Source organism: Procambarus clarkii, chromosome 39 (assembly GCF_040958095.1).
Source record: "Procambarus clarkii isolate CNS0578487 chromosome 39, FALCON_Pclarkii_2.0, whole genome shotgun sequence".
Classification (NCBI taxonomy): domain Eukaryota; kingdom Metazoa; phylum Arthropoda; class Malacostraca; order Decapoda; family Cambaridae; genus Procambarus; species Procambarus clarkii.
Window position 1 is genome coordinate 3,197,449 of NC_091188.1, and position 21,593 is coordinate 3,219,041.

Consider the following 21,593-nt stretch of genomic DNA (forward strand, 5'->3'; position numbering starts at 1 on the left):
GGGTTTTCATTTTTATTTGCCCTATGCTACATAAGTATTCTCTGAAGAAAGATTGACAAAGCTTAAATTACATTCATCAGAAAGGCGAAGAAGACATAGGGGCGACATGATAGAGGTGTGGCTGAATGGATTCATGAACTATAAGGCAATCACTAGCAGAGGTAACTAAAAACTGGTAGGCCAAGTCAGGACCTTTTAATCTCCTTGAACGTACCTGTGCAGAAACGCTGAGCGGTTAGCTGGTGACGTCATTGACCATTAGCGATGTCTGTGCAAGGGTTACCAGGGTAACGAAAAACACACGACACAAGTCGTGTCCGCTGCAAAATGACTTGACTACTTCACCGGGGTAACTAAAAAGACACGACTCATAACGTGTCCCTCGAAAAAAGCAAAATGGACACGTTATGAGTCATATCCCACTACTACATCCTGATGATAAGATAGGATGCCCCCATCCTTAGATATCCAATATGTTTCTGATAGAGAAAGTTTCTCATTAGTACAGTATTCTATTAGTAGCGTTTCGGGCAAGTCCGTATTCCTAAGCTTCCTGGAATACGACCTCTACGAAGAATTGTTTTTACAACCAAGTACCCATTTTACTGTTGAGTTAAACAGGCTACAGTTAAGGATTTGCACCCAGTAAATCCCCGGCCAGGATACGAACCCAGGACAAAGTGCTCGCGGATCGCCAGGCAAGCGTCTTGCCACTACGCCACGGAGACTGTTTGATCCTCATTGATGAGGATCTTCAAAAATTACTTAACCCAGTAATTCTGCCAGAGTTGCAAGAGGCTAATCTCGTGCTAAAATAAATATCAAAGCCTAATCAACTCTGGCAAGATATTTATGTTGAGGAAAAAAATAAAATGTCAGGTGCAGAAGTATCTTTGTTATACATGTTAATTACATTGATTTAGGTATTTGAAAAATTCCCGTACAGTGAAAAACTGAAAAAGAAAATGACCTCCAACTAATAGAATACTGTACTAATGAGAAACTTTCTCTCATTATCAGAAACACTGGATATCTAAGGATGAGGGGGCATCCTACCTTATCAGGATGTAGAAATGCGAGGATATAGCCCCACTGAGGGGAGTGGTGCAAGAACCATCAAAGTATGGAATTGCTTATGGTGCTATATTAACTGTTTCTGTACGGTTGTCTCGCTTACAAGATTCTGTTTCAGTTCGTGTTTCCAATAATTTCCATGTTTCTCCTCGTGGAGGCCCCCCCCCTCCTTCCTAAGTTTTGTAACAGTGTAACCCGTTCTCGCACTTTCTTACAGTCAATATTGACTTATTAAATACGTGCATATGTGACATGCTAATTTATTGTGAATATTTTAGTTTACCTTGAAAAGCTTCATAGAAAACACCGACCTTACCTAACCTTCTTAGTATGTTAAGATAAGCATCTTATTGCTTCGTAATTACAATTATTACTTAACCTATACCTATAATAGGTATAAGTAATAATTGTAATTTTATTACATTTATTACTTAATTATTAATTACAATTATTACTTAACCAATAGCTATAAGTAATAATTGTAATTACGAAGCAATAAGATGCTTATCTTAACATACTAAGAAGGTTAGGTAAGGTCGCTGTTTTCTATGAAGCTTTTCAAGGTAAACTAAAATATTCACAATAAATTAGTATGTCACATATGCACGTATTTAATAAGTCAATATTGACTATACGAAAGTGCGAGAACGGGTTGAACAGTTTGACCCACGTGACTAAAGCTTTTACCCCTCCTACAGTTTTGAAACGCCTTTTCCTTGAACACTTTTTTTTCATACTCTCCATTTCCATCTTCACCGATGGGTATAAGTCTGCAGATGGGGTAGGCTACTCTGTTGTTTTTCCTGACCACACCTTTATAAGTCACCTACCTCCATAGACTAGCATCTTCACGGCAGAACTTTATGCTATTTTGTATGCTCTTCGTCACCTTCATTCTCGCTGTCAACCTTTGTTGTACTTGACTCTCGTAGTGCCCTCATGGCTCTGGAGTCCTTTAATCCAGTCCATCCCGTAGTAGTCGAAATTCAACATTGGCTGTTTCTTATCTCCAGTAGATTTAAGACATAGGAGTTTTGCTGGGTTCCCAGCCATATTGGCTTAAATGAACGTGCGAACGCTGCCGCTAAGAAGGCTATCCGCACTTGTCTTATCTCCCAGAAAGGTATCCATCCCCTGTTCCGACTTCAACCCAGTTATTCATTCCTCAGTCCTTGCCCGTTGGCAGGGTCATTGGTCTTCTGTTACTGGTAACTAATTGCGTGCTCTTCAGGGTAGTGTGTACCCCATGGCCTTCCTCCTACCACCGTAACCGGCAATGAGAAACGGCTCTAGCGAGGTTACTTATTGGCTATACACGCTTAACTCACAGGCGCTTAATGGAGCGCCGCCCCTGCTCCTTATTGTCCAAACTGCATTGTCCATCTTACAGTCGTGCATATCCTTGTTGAATGTCCGGACTTCCAGGACGTGTGTGTCTTGCTTCCCGAAAGTCCCTCGCGGTCACTTGTCCCTCGATAGATTTCTTGGTGATTCGGATACCTTCGATATCATTAGCCTTGTGCTCTCATCATCTCGTATTGGCATCCTTAGTGAAATTTAGCGCCCTATGAATATCTCGCACATTTGATGGTGCTACATAGCCTTCCCGGCTTGGTGCCTTCTTTTGATAATTACTTATGGTGCTGTAGAACCATCAGATTGGAATCGCTTATGGTGCTAGCCATCAATGGAAACGCTTATTGTGCTAGAACCATCAGTGGAATCGCTTATGGTACTAGAACCATAAATGGAATCGCTTATGGTGCTAGAACCATCAAACTGGAATTGCTTATGGTGCTAGAACCATCAGACTGGAATCGCTTATGGTGCTAGAACCATCAGACTATGGAATGTATTATGGTGCTAGAACCACCAATGGAATCGCTTATGGTGCTTTCAGTTACCAAAGGTCTAATATACATCGAGGGAAAAAAAAAGAATTAACACGATAACAGCCAGCCCAGAAGAAAAATCGCCGCTTCGGCGAAATCGTCATTTTTCGCAAAAGTCAAAATCAAAACCAGCCATAGATTGGTTTTGAAAATATTACCATTGGATTTACCGCACACTTTTACATTTCTTTCTAATTAGTCTTTCTTTGCTAATTATCAACATTAAGGCCTTTACACACATATTTACTGAGATACAGTCAAATCAAATGCCAAACATATCATCATGTTTTCTCAACATATTATGTTGCTAGAACCATCAGACTATGTAATGGTTTATAGGGCTATAGAACCATCAGACTGGAATCGCTTATGGTGCTAGAACCATAAATGAAATAATCGCTTATTGTGATAGAACCATCAGACTGGGAATCGCTTATGGTGCTAGAATCATCACTGGAATCGCTTATGGTGCTGGAACCATCAGACTAGAATCGCTTATGGTGCTAGAACCATCAGACAATGGAATCGGTGATGGTGCTAGAACCATCAGACTGGAATCGCTTATCGTTCTAGAACCATCAAACTGGAATTGCTTATGGGGCTAGAACCATCAAACTGGAATCGCTTATGGTGCTAGAACCATCAGACTATGAAATGTATTATGGTGCTAGAACCATCAGTGGAATCGCTTATGGTGCTAAAACCATCAGACTATGAAATGTATTATGGTGCTAGAACCATCAGTGGAATCGCTTATGGTGCTAGAACCATCAGACTATGGAATGTATTATGGTGCTAGAACCACCAATGGAATCGCTTATGGTGCTTTCAGTTACCAAAGGTCTAATATACATCGAGGGGAAAAAAAAGAATTAACACGATAACAGCCAGCCCAGAAGAAAAATCGCCGCCTCGGCGAAATCGTCATTTTTCGCAAAAGTCAAAATCAAAACCAGCCATAGATTGGTTTTGAAAATGTTACCATTGGATTTACCGCACACTTTTACATTTCTTTCTATTAAGTCTTTCTTTGCTAATTTTCAATATTAAGGCCTTTACACACATATTTACTGAGATACAGTCAAATCAAATGCCAAACATATCATCATGTTTTCTCAACATATTATTAGGAAAAATGAGTTGATGAGCAAGTAATAATAATTATAATGAGCTTAATAATATATGGATATTAAAAACTTACGTAGTTCTTTTTTCGTCATTTATGTAAATACTTTTGTTATTTCTTCAAGCTGTTGGAAGGTCCTTGCCTATCAGAGCCTCCAATCACTGTGTACATAACTCCTCTGTATGCAATGTCATCAGGATGTTGGATATCCACTGCAGAGAATCCTGCCTGAATCAGGATATTGAGTGTCTAAATCTGTTTAGATATTCGTATATTTTATATGGTGTTCAGTTATTCAAATTAAATAATATAATAACAATAATTTTTTTTACAATCCATTTGCATTCACAGTCTAATTAATTATGGAAGCAATGGCGTCGAACCAGGGAGACTGTCTAGCTTCCTCCTCTATTCCACCCTTCTTCTTCTCCTCTTTGTGTTTGGTTAATCACATTCAAAGTCACACCATTGACTCATGACGTATAACACTCACCATTGACTCGTGACGTAACACACAACATTAACTCATGACGTAACACACACTAGACTCATTCTTTACCCATGCAAATATGACACGACCAAAATCAGTTGCATATGTTGCTTGCGTTTTCATGTGTATAGTTTTGTTAAGAAAAGACAACTCTTGGTTTAATATGAGTTTATTCTGATCACTTGCCGGACAGAGAAATACAGATCACAGAGATTTTTACTCGAGAGAACTGGACACATCTCGGCATTAGGAACCGCACATCCTCACATTCCAAACGCAATACTGACATTTACCCACACATCAACATTCACTTGCTCACGTCCCAGGCCACACCCCTCACGTCCCAGGCCACACCCCTTGTGTCTCAGGCCACATCCCTCATGTCTCAGGCCACATCCCTCATGTCTCAGGCCACATCCCTCATGTCTCAGGACATACCCTTATACCTCAGGCCACACCGTCATATGCCACCCAAAAATGTGATAATTCCACAAGAAATGCTATCCTCTACAAATGTCTTGGCTTCTATTAAATTTTCCTTGTTTGTTTTCTACAAACAGATATTCCTGTTTTGAGTATCTCGGTAAGACGTGAAGTCCTGCGGGACCTGTTGATTTAATGGACAACTTTCCTTTATTATGCATCAGAGATCTATTACCATCAAGGCGAGTGCCGAGTGCCAGTTTCTCTCACACTTCACATAACCTCCACGATAATACATAAACAAAAAAAATCATGGAAATTTGTTTAACTAAATGGAATGACCATGGCATATGTAAGTAGCAGCCACGAATTACCTTAACAAGATGTAACATTGAAAAAAAGGCATTTTAACACTATTGCAAAATTTACGAAGACAATTACAACAGATCTTGCAAGATTTTGAACCCTTCCGTTGTTTCTGTGACGCAGACGGAAGCATCATCACTGCCAACGTGGGATAATATTACCCAACCTGAATACGGCATCCACCAAGGTCAAACACACACACATTGTATTGTCAGTTTCTTATTAATTATTATTGGTGTCTTGTAAAAATGACATCCAATACTATCATTCAAATATGAGATGATGAAATGACCCATATGTGAGTGTGTATATTTATACTCTAAAAATACCTGCATCGTAAATGTGGGTGTTATGTAAATATATACTCTTAAATACTTATAAAACATGTGGGCATTATATATAGATATACTCTTAGACATCTGTAAAATATGTGGATATTATATATATATTTATACATACTCTAAAACACCTCTACAACATCATGTGGACGTTTTATATATATATATATATATATATATATATATATATATATATATATATATATATATATATATATATATATATATATATATATATATATATATATATATATATATGTTTCAGAGTATATATATACTCTGAAACACCTCTACAACATGTGGGTGTTATATATATATACTCTGAAACACCTGTAATACACAAAGTCGAAACATACACGATCGTTTCCTCAACATTTCAAGTTTCATAATACATTTTTGGAAACCAGAGATTAATAATTTTTGATAGGTCTAAATAATTATATTCAGACGGTATGGCACAGCAGAAAGTAGCCCAGGGCATATATATTACCTAATAGTATACAAAACCTTAAATATAACCTTGATGGACACTCCCTTCACCCAGCAGGGGCTCGGATTCGAAGAAAACCTCACCATTTGCCTGGGGAGAAGTTTGTTCTTTTGTCTTGCTCTAAAACTCTTACTCGGAGACTTCAAGATCTCAATCTTGAAGAAATTAATTATTTGTAGTTCAAGCGGAACACAAAGTGCAGGAAATGATGCATGGAACACCGTGGAAAGAGTAGAATCTTGTATGAAATCTGATCCAATCTTGATAAATCCCTTGCAGGAAACGTGCGACCTAGCTTTATAAAGTATACTCTCTTGTTGGTGTTTATGTATAATATTACTTATATAATTTGTCTTCATTCTTTCTGAAATTCCTGAGAATAATAATGGAGTGACCTTATAAAAGTGTATTTTCTTCAAATGAAACGCTGATTATTTTTGGAGGTAAATAGCTTGTCTATAAACCACAATGTCCTGAAAGCATTTAAGGTATAATAATACGATTTGGAAACAGTGTACAATTAAATGTAGTTGTGGTGATCTTAGAGAATGTAGCGTCATTCAAGGAATTACATTGGCCTTCATAATCACTGTATCCTTCAAGTAATAACTATGATATCACATCCTTGAAGGAGTATTTCCAGCTTCCAAGAACACGGCGCGTCCTTGAAGGTGACCGCTCCCTTCTAAGTCACGGCAGGACGTCCAGGAGTGTCTTGTCATCCTCTGTCACTACTCTGAACTTTGCTGAGCGTGATCCTTCGTGAGGTGGCGCTCTCAACTCCGTTCACGAACATCTTTATAAGTCATCATTAATTTCTTGTAGCTTTAGCTTATTAGGACTTGTGTCAATAACATTTTAAGACTACTAAAAGTGTTTAATAATGGACTGTTTTATCGTATCTTATTATATGAACATTTTTCGACGTGCCATTTCATCCTGGAACATTTTATCTGATTTTAAACTGATTATCTTTTGAATAACATACAAGCAAAGTGTAAATTAATGTATATAACTTTATACCATAACTAACACATGTACACACCATATCATGCGAGCCTTAAGCAATAATCCATTATTTGTACACAATAAGTTAACGTATTCCCCCAAAACAACAACAACTATGACATACATTTGAAAGGTTTTTATCATTAGTGAAAACAGCGGCTCAGTTGTTGTTAAAACAGACCAAACACTGTATCTTGGAGGTCGCCTGATGACGCCAGGAGATAGATGCTGATAGCCAATGTTACCGTCGAACTGTATTGTGTTGCTGTTGTGTCAGACGGTGGGTCAGGTGTTGCTGGTGTGTCAGACGGTGGGTCCAGTGTTGCTGGTGTGTCAGGTGTTGCTGGTGTGTCAGACGGTGGGTCCAGTGTTGCTGGTGTGTCAGACGGTGGGTCAGGTGTTGCTGGTGTGTCAGATGGTGGGTCCAGTGTTGCTGGTGTGTCAGGTGTTGCTGGTGTGTCAGACGGTGGGTCCAGTGTTGCTGTTGTGTCAGACGGTGGGTCCAGTGTTGCTGGTGTGTCAGACGGTGGGTCCAGTGTTGCTGGTGTGTCAGACGGTGGGTCCAGTGTTGCTGGTGTGTCACACGGTGGGTCCAGTGTTGCAGCTGTGTCACACGGTGGCTCCAGTGTTGCAGCTGTGTCACACGGTGGCTCCAGTGTTGCAGCTGTGTCACACGGTGGCTCCAGTGTTGCAGCTGTGTCACACGGTGGCTCCAGTGTTGCAGCTGTGTCACACGGTGGCTCCAGTGTTGCAGCTGTGTCACACGGTGGGTCCAGTGTTGCAGCTGTGTCACACGGTGGCTCCAGTGTTGCAGCTGTGTCACACGGTGGCTCCAGTGTTGCAGCTGTGTCACACGGTGGGTCCAGTGTTGCAGCTGTGTCACACGGTGGCTCCAGTGTTGCAGCTGTGTCACACGGTGGCTCCAGTGTTGCAGCTGTGTCACACGGTGGCTCCAGTGTTGCAGCTGTGTCACATTAAGAGGCTCCTATCATGCAATATAATTCTCATATTGTAATTTTCTTTCAAATACTTGAGTTATGTTTGATTTGTAATTAAAACTTTAAGATTTACAATGACATCACCAGTAACTTGCAACTTCTTCAAGGGGTTCTTTCAACAACCTTTTCTCTTTTTTTATTAATCTAAACGATAAATGCGCAATAGTGTTAAGGTGTTTCTTCGCGTATATGTGTTGCGACAAGTCTTATTGTGTTGCTTGTCTTGGCCTTAAAGCGGAAGGTACTAAAACATACCAATATCTCAATATATTATACACATAGACATACATATTTGTCACTTGGATACTTTCCACAACAAACTAATGTTTTAGGAATCAGCACACCAAAGTACAAACTTAACACACACACACATTTTTTTTAAGGAACGAATTGACCTGAAATGTGCGTGAAATATTATATATATATATATATATATATATATATATATATATATATATATATATATATATATATATATATATATATATATATATATATATATATATATATATATATATAATCCTAGTACACGCATTCTGCACGACAAAATAAAAACAGGAATTTGTAATGTTTGGACTTGAACATTGAACACTTGAACTACACTTGGAATACAATGACTGGGTTCGTGCACTTGCCGCGTTCATTGTCCTTTATTAATGTGTCCAAGTAACCACATTGATTTGACCACTTGTTTAGGCCTTTGACAGTGCTAACTTGATTGCTACATTGTTTCCTGTAAAATGAATGCTGATGATAAGTTCACTGTCACGAGGAGGGCAGCTGTGGTGCGGTCACCTGCCCCAGCAACTGTTCCTTGGTCACCAGGTAACTCAAAGAGCAGACACATGTGCCTAGCTGCTCATTTTGTCACAAGGAAGCAGCAGAATGAAGGGTCACCAGTGACGGTGCAGTGGTCACCAGGACACTGCTTGAAACATCACCAGTGACGGTGCAGTGGTCACCAGGACACTGCTTGAAGCATCACCAGTGAATGTGCAGTGGTCACCAGGGCACTGCTTGAAGCATCACCAGTGAATGTGCAGTGGTCACCAGGGCACTGCTTGAAGCATCACCAGTGACTGCAGTGGTCACCAGGACACTGCTTGAAGCATCACCAGTGAATGTGCAGTGGTCACCAGGGCACTGCTTGAAGCATCACCAGTGAATGTGCAGTGGTCACCAGGGCACTGCTTGAAGCATCACCAGTGAATGTGCAGTGGTCACAAGGGCACTTGACGAAGCATCAGGAGTGGGCACTTACTGCTAGAGAGATGGCCAGTGCCAAAACAACAGTGAGGTGAAGACTGGTAAGGGCCGGCCCGCTGCTGTAGAATGGACAGTAGGGACACTGCAAGGAGAAAGTTGTCTTATGAATCAAGCAATCACTCGGTCAATATATCTATCATTTATGTATCCGACGTAAAGGCCAATCGGAACACCCACACACACACACGCCCATAGCTCACGATGCCGAGCTGTGCTTCAGGAAATATAATGAGGCTGGGGCATATAAACATTAACTTGGCACACTTGAAATGGGAAACACAGGAGAGGAACGAGCAGGATGTGAAGGAAGCAGGAGAGGCGGGGAAGACAAGAAGATCATAATTTTTTTTTTTAACAGGGCAATAACAGGTTAGTGCAACAACAATGACACGAATCAAAATGAATTTGTAACTGAAACGTGTAACAACAAGGAATGATAACAGACATGTAACAACGGATTTATAACAAACATACAACATCAGAAATGTATGACAAAGGCATGTAACAATGGGGGTTGTGTAACAACAGTGGTTTGCAACACGCATCCTTGCAGTGTGTACTTTTGTTTGTTGTACATTAGGATGTGCAGCAACAGAGGTATACAATATGAGGATGCACAACAACAGCAGTATACAACATGAGGATAGTATACCCTTATACAACAGTATAAGGGTGTACAGCAACGGAAGTGTACAACAATATAAGGGTATACAATATGAGAAGTATACAATGACATAAGGATGTACAACAACAGAAGTATACACCAATACAAGGGTATACAACAGTACATGGGTATACAACAGAAGTGTACAACAATATAAGGGTATACAACATAAGAAGCATACACACGGCAATATAAGGGCGTACAACAAGAGCTGTATGCAATCAAACAAGTGTACAACAACAACAAGGACGTCCAACAATGTAATGTTTATGTTGCTTAATTATTAAGTAATAATAAAGGGTGTATGCGAGTGTCGAGACCCCTGTGTAACACTCTATCATGTCGCAGGTGTATGCGAGTGTCGAGACCCCTGTGTAACACTCTATCATGCCGCAGGTGTAAGGCAACATGAAGCGGGACTGTGAGTGTTGCTGGGCCTCTCTGTGTGTACGGAGGTGGGAGCTCTGTGGGAGATGCCCCAAGATTCATTTTGCTAAGGCGACCTAAGAGGTCGTCTTAGTGACCAAAGACGACCTCTTGTGTGTGCGTGTGTGTGTGTGTGTGTGTGTGTGTGTGTGTGTGTGTGTGTGTGTGTGTGTGTGTGTGTGTACTCACCTAGTTGTGTTTGCGGGGGTTGAGCTCTGGCTCTTTGGTCCCGCCTCTCAACCGTCAATCAACAGGTGTACAGATTCCTGAGCCTATCGGGCTCTGTCATATCTACACTTGAAACTGTGTATGGAGTCAGCCTCCACCACATCACTGCCTAATGCATTCCATTTGTCAACCACTCTGACACTAAAAAAGTTCTTTCTAATATCTCTGTGGCTCATTTGGGCACTCCGTTTCCACCTGTGTCCCCTTGTGCGTGTTCCCCTTGTGTTAAATAGACTGTCTTTATCTACCCTATCAATTCCCTTCAGAATCTTGAATGTGGTGATCATGTCCTCCCTGTGTGTGTGTGTGTGTGTGTGTGTGTGTGTACTGTACTGCGTGTGTGTGTGTGTGTGTGTGTGTGTGTGTGTGTGTGTGTGTGTGTGTGTGTGTGTGTGTGTACTGTACCTATTTACGCCTAGGTGAACATAAATATGAGATGAATGGAAACATTGCTCAATTGATGACCAAACCACACATCAGAAGATGAAGAAACGACGACGTTTCGGTCAGTTGTGGACCATTATCAAGTCGTGTGTGGATATCAACCCATCCTCCTGTTTAGATAGTATCTTGTATAACTGTGTGCACCATAGTACAAAGATTGCCATTCAGAACATAGCAGAGCTTTGTACTATTCATTTTATAGAGTCGGAATAAATTAAGCTAAAAAACAAGTTTTAATATTCCTAAGTCTAGTATAGCACATATATGTACTATATTAGGTCTCAGATATCGTGTATTAGACCTGGGAAAGTTAGATTAGGTTCGGTTAGTTTGTCTTTGCAACGTAAGTAGAAAATAGTTTTCCGGTTTGTTGTATTCAATAGTGTCGATTTCTACTTTTAAATTTCGTTGAAGGTGGGTATATACACTATGGTCCTCATGGTTACTATAAGTGCTACCACAACAGGAGGATGGGCCTGGATATTGTATCGTATATCGTTTCGACCGTAGGACGGACCGAAACGTCGTCACTTCTCCATCTGATGTGCAGTGTGGTCATCATATCTTCAACCACGTTATTGTGACTCATCGTCTGCACTGCCCAATTGTTCCATCCAGGCGAGGGGACTGAACCCGCAAGCCTCGACTGTGAGTCGATGACTTAGCACACTTCACCTTGGAAGTTAGACCACTGTTGTGGGTTGCAGCGTGATGAAGATCACCAGTTGGTCGAAGAGGAACGTCGACAAGCTCCACAGGCTTCCTGTCCCGGACTATGTGAAACTGAAAACAAGAGCGGTTGATAAGACAAGCGCTTATACAGACCTGATAAGAGCCGCACACCTCGCAGACGTCCAGATCGTAGAGCGGGTACACCTCGATCATCGTCATGTTGAAGCGCTCTGCTCGCCGCCATGGAAATCAAAACATGTTATTGTATCACATAACACCAATGAACGCTCTAGGCTGATTAAAGTACATTCAGTTCTAGCTACTGTTCTCTCAGCTGTTCTAGAGGTAGAGATTTTATATTGGGTGGAGGTGGGAGGGAGGGATTACTGTAATGTCTTATAACAAAGTGAAGGATTACTGTAAGGTCTTATAACAAAGTGGAGGATTACTGTAATGTCTTATAACAAAGTGGAGGATTACTGTAAGGTCTTATTACAAAGTGGAGGATTACTGTAAGGTCTTATAACAAAGTGAAGGATTACTGTACGGTCTTATAACAAAGTGAAGGATTACTGTAAGGTCTTATAACAAAGTGAAGGATTACTGTAAGATCTTATAACAAAGTGGAGGATTACTGTAAGGTCTTATAACAAAGTGAAGGATTACTGTAAGGTCTTATAACAAAGTGAAGGATTACTGTACGGTCTTATAACAAAGTGAAGGATTACTGTAAGGTCTTATAACAAAGTGAAGGATTACTGTAAGATCTTATAACAAAGTGGAGGATTACTGTAAGGTCTTATAACAAAGTGAAGGATTACTGTAAGGTCTTATAACAAAGTGAAGGATTACTGTAAGGTCTTATAACAAAGTGGAGGATTACTGTAAGGTCTTATAACAAAGTGAAGGATTACTGTAAGGTCTTATAACAAAGTGAAGGATTACTGTACGGTCTTATAACAAAGTGATTCAGTTATTCTGTGGGACCTGAAGGGTCTCCTTGAGACTCCTCCCTCCTAACTAGCAAAAGCCTCCATATACACTCGCACTTGAGCACAAGAGCCCTGAGAACTGACCAGGCTGGTAGAGGTCGTAGACTCTGGCCATGTTGTAGCGGGAGTGGTTGGCCACGGGGTGCCAGCGCTGGATCACATACGTCAGACACGTTTCATTCGTGTCCAGCTGCGGATACCAACATAACATTTAACGCGAATTCAGAGTTAAACGTATTTTAAATAAAATTCAAAATGATATAATTCGGCACAATAGGATTTAGTATAATGCTATATAATAATAATAGTACATGTATAAGAACAAAATACGGCCCCAGGACTGTTACCACTCACATGATTAAAGAAGAATTTGACTTGTGTATCAGTCCTGAGGGCCCAGCGGAGGTTCCTGACGGTGCGGGAGTTGACCAGGTCGATGAGGTAGTCCTGCATGACGTAGTAGCCTGAGGGGAGGTGGACCTCCACCACGGCCACCCCGCTCGTCGCAGCCTCCTCCGTGTCCGTCCACCTGTACAGGGAACGACTCGTCATATTAATATACAATTCCTGTCTTGAATGGCTGCCTTTCATTGTTAATAACTTCATATATGTGTGTGTAAAATATGCGAAAACCAGTGGAATGCTTAGTTAATAATGAACATTTGAGCTTTAATATTAATATATATTATTCCATAGAACATATCCTTTTGGTCTTAATAAAGACAGTTTTAAGGCTTTAAGGAACAAAAGGAACATAAACTTTTGGTCTTAATAAAGACAATTTTAAGGCTTTAAGGAACATTACGGAAGGTTTCCCCATAGAGTCGAATAAACCATTAGCGAATACTATCAAGAGGAATTTATGCAATAGCAGCAAAAGTAGTTTCTACTAACAATATTTATCGGTAGCAAACTTGAGATAATCCATTCCCCCCCCCCTCCATACCTCTGGCAGGTGGTGATCTCTAGGTGGGAGTTGTTCCTTCCGGAGAACTTGGAGACGACGGTGAACTCGAAGGCCTTGACGGGGGGATAGTCGAGCAGGGGCTCGTAGTCGACGCCATAGCTGTAGTCGAGCTGGACCAGCGCCTGGCCAGACCCGTGTCCCACCACCCTAATATGGCCCCAGATGTTCTCCAGCTGTGAAAATACACACACAATTACATTATATATATATATATATATATATATATATATATATATATATATATATATATATATGTCGTACCTAGTAGCCAGAACTCACTTCTCAGCCTACTATGCATGGCCCGATTTGCCTAATAAGCCAAGTTTTCCTGAATTAATATATTTTCTCTAAATTTTTTCTTATGAAATGATAAAGCTACCCATTTCATTATGTATGAGGTCAATTTTTTTTCATTGGAGTTAAAATTAACGTAGATATATGACCGAACCTAACCAACCCTACCTAACCTAACCTAACCTATCTCTATAAGTTAGGTTGGGTTATGTAGCCGAAAAAGTTAGGTTAGGTTAGGTTAGGTAGGTTCGGTAGCCGAAAAACAATTAATTCATGAAAACGTGGCTTATTAGGCAAATCGGGCCTTGCATAGTAGGCTGAGAAGTGAGTTCTGGCTACTAGGTACGACATATATATATATATATATATATATATATATATATATATATATATATATATATATATATATATATATATATATATATATATATAGAGCCCATACCTTAAAACTACAAAAAACTGAGTTTCTATGATATGCTATAAGACATACCGGAAATTTGAAGTCTGAACTACAAAAGCCAGTTAAAAGAACAAAGCCCTTCAAACCTGGAGAGAAGAATATGAGAGGACATGATTCAGACGTATATGATACTGAGAGGAAGAATAGACGAGGTGGACAAGAACAAACTAATCCAAGTACTTATAAAACAGACAGAGAAGTTACAGATGGACAATGGAAAAAACAGATTAGCTGCAACGCCGTAAGAAAGCACTAGTTAGTACAGATGAAGAAGATGGATTAAATGGACTTAAAATAAAGGTAGTCGAGGCAAATATAAAACACAATTTCAAAAGTAGATATGACAAAATCCCGAGAAATTGTGAACAGAGTTGTGTCAGGTGCCCTTAGAGAAGGAGAGTCCACAGATATATTCCACCTTACCTACGATCACTATTAAGCAAGAAATAAAACGTAAACCATAATGTAAACAATTTACATTCTCAAGTCGATTGTGAGAATCGACTTGAGAATGGTCCAGGACGGACCGAAACGTCGTCGTCCCTTCACCTTCTAGTGTGTGGTCTGGTCAACATTCTCACAAATGCCCTACAGCTGTAAATAATGCACAAGGCCCAGTTTACCCTCCTGCCATAAAGCTAGAGCAGTAACCCCACAAACACTACCGACTACTCACATCGTAGGACCTCATGTCGGCGAGGTCGAGGGAGTTGCCCAGGTAGACGTCGACGGTGAAGTTGGGGTTGGCGGAGTGCTCGAGGGTGACGCGCATGTCAGTGACGTCCCGGAGCCGGGCGCGGTAGGAGTACTCCACCAGCGCCTCCATCGCCGCCACGCTGTCCTGTGTGGGCAAGACAAGATGAAGGAGGTTATGAGAGACAAGATGAAGGAAACTGTGAGAGACAAGATGAAGGAAACTGTGAGAGACAAGATGAAGGAGGTTTATGTACATTAAATTCGGTTTTCGATATTTAAAGTTAATTTGTGCATCTCCTTTTTAATTTGAAGTTCCAATGACCATAATTATGGCAGAATTCCCTCTCAGCACCAACATGCGCGGTGTACATAAACACAGACGCTGTACCACTTCTTACCAAGGTAGAGATGAGGCCTCCATCGATTTCTCTCATAACGGCGAGGAACCTGACGATGTTCTCCTGGATGATGCCTATGCCCTCCCTGGCGATGTAGACCAGCAGGGCGTACGAGGTGGTCTCCACGGCGTGAGCGTCCCACTTCTGGTCGTTCTTGGGCATGATGAACGGCTTCTGGCTGTCCTCGTACACCAGGGGGTTGAAGCTCACCGGCTCGCGGGACCAGTAGATCTTGCTGCCTGTGCCACCGTTAGTGGAGATTAATATCTCACCAGACTTATAAATTCATATGGTGGCTGTTGGGTTTGTAGTTTAAGTCTGTGACAGGGTACGGGATACCCGGCAAGAACCAATTCATTTTGAAATTTAAGAAGTGTCAATGTACCGTAATGCAAGAGCAAAGAAAAAAAAGTCAGTAAGAGATTTGCCGCGTTCCAACTGCTCGACGGCTTCCCATACCACGTCCCAAAGCAGCCTCACAATGAATATGAATTTTAATATTTAAATATTACTGGCGTCGCAACATGTAGATATGAGGATAATGTAATATGTCTTAACACACAACTCATTCCGCTCTGGCAATACAGCCTTTAGTGGCAGGTGTGGTGAGTCGGTCGCCACTTACCCTCCGACCTCTTCATGGAGTCGAGGAGGTTAAAGGCCGCCTCCTTCTTGGTGGAGTCAGCCTTGGTGAGGGCCCAGGCCACCAGCGCCACGTCGTAGGGGTCGTGAAGGGTCTCCAGCTCCCGCTCAAGGTACCTGAAGCCAAAAATCTATTATTCATTGAGCATTAACTGCCATTAAGGTATTGTTACTATACATGATAGTGTGCATTTAATTGTCATTAATATATGCCGTTATTATGGGTATTGTGGAAGTCGTTCACCACCACCATCTGTGATATTAACTTAAGGATACATGTATATTGCACAATAGCCTATCTTACTCTGAGTCTCAGGATAAATATCAGTGACGATGACATTTTTATTCATATATATATATATATATATATATATATATATATATATATATATATATACAACTTTAGAACACTTTCCCACCAGGAGACTCGAACCCTAGCCAGCACAGAAGCCTTCCAGCAACTGGCATAACAGGTACGCCTTAACCCGCTCGACCACCCGCTCAGACCCTTAAAAGATATATATATATATATATATATATATATATATATATATATATATATATATATATATATATATATATATATATATATATATATATATATATATATAATGAAGTTTAAGTATTTCTCTTGGTTACTCAAGCCAGACTTGACAGATTTTATGGTGTGACCACTCTATAATATATTATTAATAGTGTTGAGAGTTTAATAGTAGTTGGTTCTGGCCATGAAATTGTCTGTAAAGCTAACCATGGGTCCAGTGTTCACCTGGTCCTCGCCATAGAATCAACCCTGCCCTGAGGGTGCCTACCCACACACCCCTACACCAGAGACCAGATTCATGAAACAGTTACTCAAGTACTTACAAACGTATACATCTTTCCTCAATCTTTGACGCCTTCGGTTACATTTATTAAACAGTTTACAAGCATGAAAACTTCCCAATCAACTGTTGATATCGTTATAAACAGCCTCCTGGTGCTTCGGAGCTCATTAACTGTTTAATAATTGTAAACCAAGCCGCCAAAGATTGAGAAAAGATGTACAGGTTGGTAAGTGCTTGCGTAACTGCTTCGTGAATCTGGCCCCTTTGGTTCTTAATCACGGTTATAGTACTGAGTATACACTTACGCCACAGCGCTGGCCTTGGCTATGCTGGCCTTGGACCTGACGTTGCCGTGGAGCCCCGGGAAGATGGCGACGAGGGCCAGGACCACGTGGGCCGTCAACGACACATTCTTGCATCCGTCTCGCTCCAGCTGGAACGCCGGCTGTGAAAAGAAAACCATAAGTAACAATATACACTCACATTGTAATTGCTTTTTTCCTCGTGTTTTTTTCCTCGTGTTTTTTTCCTCGTGTTTTTTTCCCTCGTGTTTTTTCCTGTTGTTTTATAAGTCAAACCTCAGCAAGACCTTCGAAGAGCACGTACTGGTGTGCTGTCGTCAATATGATCATGATGTTAACTATGACTCGCGCCTCACTTGTCATCAATACTTGATGGATATCTTTACATTTGATAATTACTTATATCACGTTGAAATCTTCTCATATATGGAGTAAAAATAATAATAATAATAATAATAATAATAATAATAATAATTTTACGGCACATATCACAATAATGTAAATGTATCAATGAGAAAAGGGGGAAGAGGGGAAAGAGAGAGGGGCGGGAGAAGAGAGAGGGGAGAGGGGCGGGAGAAGAGAGAGTACTTTAATGATACTGGACGGTGACCTGGGCACAGCCAAGTACCCCATTTACTATTTGTGTCTGCAGAAGTCTCATGCCTTCTCCCCCCCCCCTCCCCATCCCTCCCTCCTAATACAAAGAAGCGGTTGATGTACTGACGGTGGGGTTGGACTTGGAGTCGAGTGGGTGGGTGTAGTTGGGCGTCTCGGCGAAGGATCCCATCGGCGTCTGGTAGCGCAGTAGCCACTTCGTCGCCATGTTGATTATTAACGGGTCGATAAAAATTAGGTTCTCCCAGTCCTGAAATAATACATATACGCATGTTAATGGTAATATATATATATATATACGTCACACACATACACATGGGGGTCTGATAGCTGAGCGGACAGCACGCAGGACTCGTAATTCTGTGGCCCGGGTTCCATTCCCGGACCAGGCAGAAACAAATGGGCAAAGTTTCTTTTTCCCTGATGCCTCTGTTACCTAGCAGTAAATAGGTACCTGGGAGTTAGACAGCTGTTACGGAGCTGCTTCCTGTGTGTGTGTGTGTGTGTGTGTGTGTGTGTGTGTGTGTGTGTGTGTGTGTGTGTGTGTGTGTGTGTGTGTGTGTGTGTGTGTGTGTGTTTGTGTGTGTGTGTGTGTTTTTGTGTGTGTGTGTGTGTGTGTGTGTGTGTGTGTGTGTGTGTGTGTGTGTGTGTGTGTGTGTGTGTGTGTGTGTGTGTGTGTGTGTGTGTGCGTACACGCGTGTATGTGTGCGCGCGCGTGTATGTGTGCGCGCGTGTGTGTGTGAACATCTGCTTCAAATCCTCTAAGACTGAACATATATGTGGACGCCACGTTTTACTTTAAGAAATAAAACTGGACCAATGAGCCCAACTTCAGATATTGGATAACTGACGTAGAGTATCCTGAGGGAGACAACCGTCCACCATCTATCAGTATATAATTTTGTAAAAGTAATAGATTTTTGTAGTAGAAAAAAGTGCTCTGCCAAACACACCTGCTCACGTGTCTTCAAACAACAGCTAACGACACCAAACAAAGATTTCTAATCGATACATGATAAGGCTGGCCCAAAAAAACTACATATAATCAATAGTATGATATTGGAATGGATAAAACAAGGGTTAAAACGCGGAAACAAAAGGACCGTCTGAAATGGAAAAGAATTAAACTGGACAATTTTGTAGAGTATAATATTGCAAAGTTTCAATTTAGGAAGAGGGAGGTGGTGAGGTACGGACCTGGAAGCTGGCCAGCCAAAGTGTCTTGAGGGAGTAGGCTGTGAGCCACACACTTGGCTCAGACTCTGGCCACATCCTGAAGGCGCCGTCCTCGCCCTGGTAGCGGGCCAGGGCGGCGTACTGCACGTTCACCGCCGTCAGAACCTGTGGAGAAGGGCGGTGTTACCTTCAGGAAAATGACCCGCTGGTTCATGATCGACATGAACTTAAAAAACAACGTTCAAATGAATGAAATTGAATTCTGATTTCATTTATTATAAGTGACATTGATATTACAGTATTTCTTGACCAAGCCATCTACGTCAATTATTTAGGAAACTGAACAAAATTCTATCATACCTACACAATTACTTGTCACGGTAATTCAAACATATATGAAAAGTTATGGAGATGCAACATGCTCCATGAACCGCCAGCAGCGTAAGAGTTTACCTGGTACGTGAGACCTGGCTTGATCTGGTTGGTGAGACGAAGGTAATGAAGCGTCAAGAGGTTGGCAGCGAAGTTGTAGGCTGTGATCTCTGCCCCCATCACCTCCAGCCCCAGCATCGAGCTGCTCCCTACTGGCACCTGCGGGAACGCCGGCCCCACTACGTCACCTGCACAGGAAAACCACATATAACAATAAGAGCCACACACATCTACTCACAAGGTCGGAATGACGTACAATAGTCTTCATAAGATGATAAAAGGACATTCCTACAAGCCTATTGACTCTAAGGAGTCAATAGGCGACCTTCACTTCACCACCAAGTAAGGTGAAGGTCGCCCTGTCTACGCGCCGCACAAACTGCCTCAATTCATGACAATCACATTGACAAACATATGGGATCCACCCTGTTTTCTCATACACAGCTTCTCCCTTTTATGTCGAACCTCATTTATTTCAGAATACTCACCGGTGACGGAGATGTGACCGCTGGGCGTGTCGTAGATGTACCGTCGCTTCAGAGAGTAGGGAATGATGGGGGACTCGTCCAGCTCAATGTCGAGGAAGTCGTAAACAAGTGCCCGGTTCTTCAGATCCAGCAGGATGGATGTGTGCTTGCCAATGGTCACCCCCTAGACAACGAGGGGCAGGGTATTAGTCAAGAGAGGGGTAGTGAGAAGGCAGAGAGAAGATCATGAGTAAAGCAGGACCATTAGGGTGGAGGGATGGATCAGGAGGAAGAGGAAGGGATCATAAAGGGAAGTATACTACATTTTGGAAATGTCTTTTGACATCTCCGTCTCTTATACAAACATTTGCTCGTGTTATCACTCTCACACCCTTTCAGAGGTGCTCGAGAAATACAGGCCTGCCGCCCACCCACCTCGGAGGTGACGTCGATGGTGATGGTGTCATAGTCGGCCTGCATCATGGTGGAGCCCCTCACCGTCACCTCCACCGCGCCCTTCCGAGTGAACACGATGGGAATGTGAACGTCTCGGGACTCTCCGGGCTCCAGCTGTATAACCAAACATCAAAATTACTCTCACTGGATGATTTGGCTGCCTATTACTTTACATCAATTCTACTAATAATCGCCTTCTCCTCATCCTAGTTTCGTGATATAAATTGTGCCAATATCTCTCATACCGCTTTGATCGTAAGTCACACTTTATGTTTACTTTTCACATTATAAGCCAGATGTCACGACTTTAGTCCTAAAATGTATGTTTCATTCACATTGCTATACACCTGTTTCGCCCAGCCAGTACTGAATGACTTCTGTAAGTTGTTCCGAATAAAGTTTGTGATTCTGATAATGCCAATGTCTATGTTCTGTGTTGTTATTGTGACTCTTATGTCTATGTTCTGTGTTGTTATTGTGACTCTTATGTCTATGTTCTGTGTTGTTATTGTGACTCTTATGTCTATGTTCTGTGTTGTTATTGTGACTCTTATGTCTATGTTCTGTGTTGTTATTGTGACTCTTATGTCTATGTTCTGTGTTGTTATTGTGACTCTTATGTCTATGTTCTGTGTTGTTATTGTGACTCTTATGTAATTAAAGTAATGTAATTTTGATGTAGGCTCTCCCAATTATAAATACACAATCATAAATATAGTTTTTGGATTGGTTGGCCGATTGATTCGGCAGGATTTAACCCACAACAGTCAACTAACTCATAGGTATTTCTTTACTATATGATGAGCAGATGTATCGGAGGTAAGGAACTGTGAATAGAGGTCTCGTTCAGGGGATAGATACATGTAGCCCACATCTCGTGGCTTTAGGCATTGTATGTACTAGCTCTATCTATAAATCTATCAATATATGTAAAATCTCTTGTATGTATATACCTTACCTGAAT

General features: G+C 41.3%; 2 protein-coding genes across 3 annotated transcripts in view; one reads left to right on the forward strand and one right to left on the reverse strand.

The window, feature by feature from the left end:
• Nucleotides 1-4,735: 4,735 nt before the first annotated feature.
• The window catches only part of LOC123760334 (CD109 antigen), a 147,298-nt gene continuing 130,440 nt past the window's right edge, over nt 4,736-21,593 (reverse strand). For both annotated transcript variants that reach the window (XM_069338300.1, XM_069338301.1), the window contains 14 exons: nt 20,609-20,743; nt 20,195-20,357; nt 19,728-19,894; nt 19,296-19,439; nt 18,208-18,348; nt 17,487-17,626; nt 16,338-16,471; nt 15,713-15,951; nt 15,295-15,459; nt 13,844-14,037; nt 13,252-13,426; nt 12,982-13,087; nt 12,059-12,135; nt 4,736-9,553 (listed from right to left, as the gene is read on the reverse strand). In XM_069338300.1, the coding sequence (XP_069194401.1) occupies nt 9,449-9,553; nt 12,059-12,135; nt 12,982-13,087; nt 13,252-13,426; nt 13,844-14,037; nt 15,295-15,459; nt 15,713-15,951; nt 16,338-16,471; nt 17,487-17,626; nt 18,208-18,348; nt 19,296-19,439; nt 19,728-19,894; nt 20,195-20,357; nt 20,609-20,743 (2,085 nt within the window). In that variant the 3' untranslated portion in view covers nt 4,736-9,448. The remainder of the gene's footprint in view (nt 9,554-12,058; nt 12,136-12,981; nt 13,088-13,251; nt 13,427-13,843; nt 14,038-15,294; nt 15,460-15,712; nt 15,952-16,337; nt 16,472-17,486; nt 17,627-18,207; nt 18,349-19,295; nt 19,440-19,727; nt 19,895-20,194; nt 20,358-20,608; nt 20,744-21,593) is intronic.
• On the forward strand, nt 7,433-8,185 carry LOC138372474 (loricrin-like). The gene has a single exon (XM_069337939.1). The coding sequence runs from the start codon at nt 7,433-7,435 to the stop codon at nt 8,183-8,185; it is 753 nt and encodes a 250-aa protein (XP_069194040.1).

Excerpts from the sequence above, each read along its gene's own strand:
- LOC138372474 (XM_069337939.1), top strand. The coding sequence starts at position 7,433 with ATGCTGATAGCCAATGTTACCGTCGAACTGTATTGTGTTGCTGTTGTG.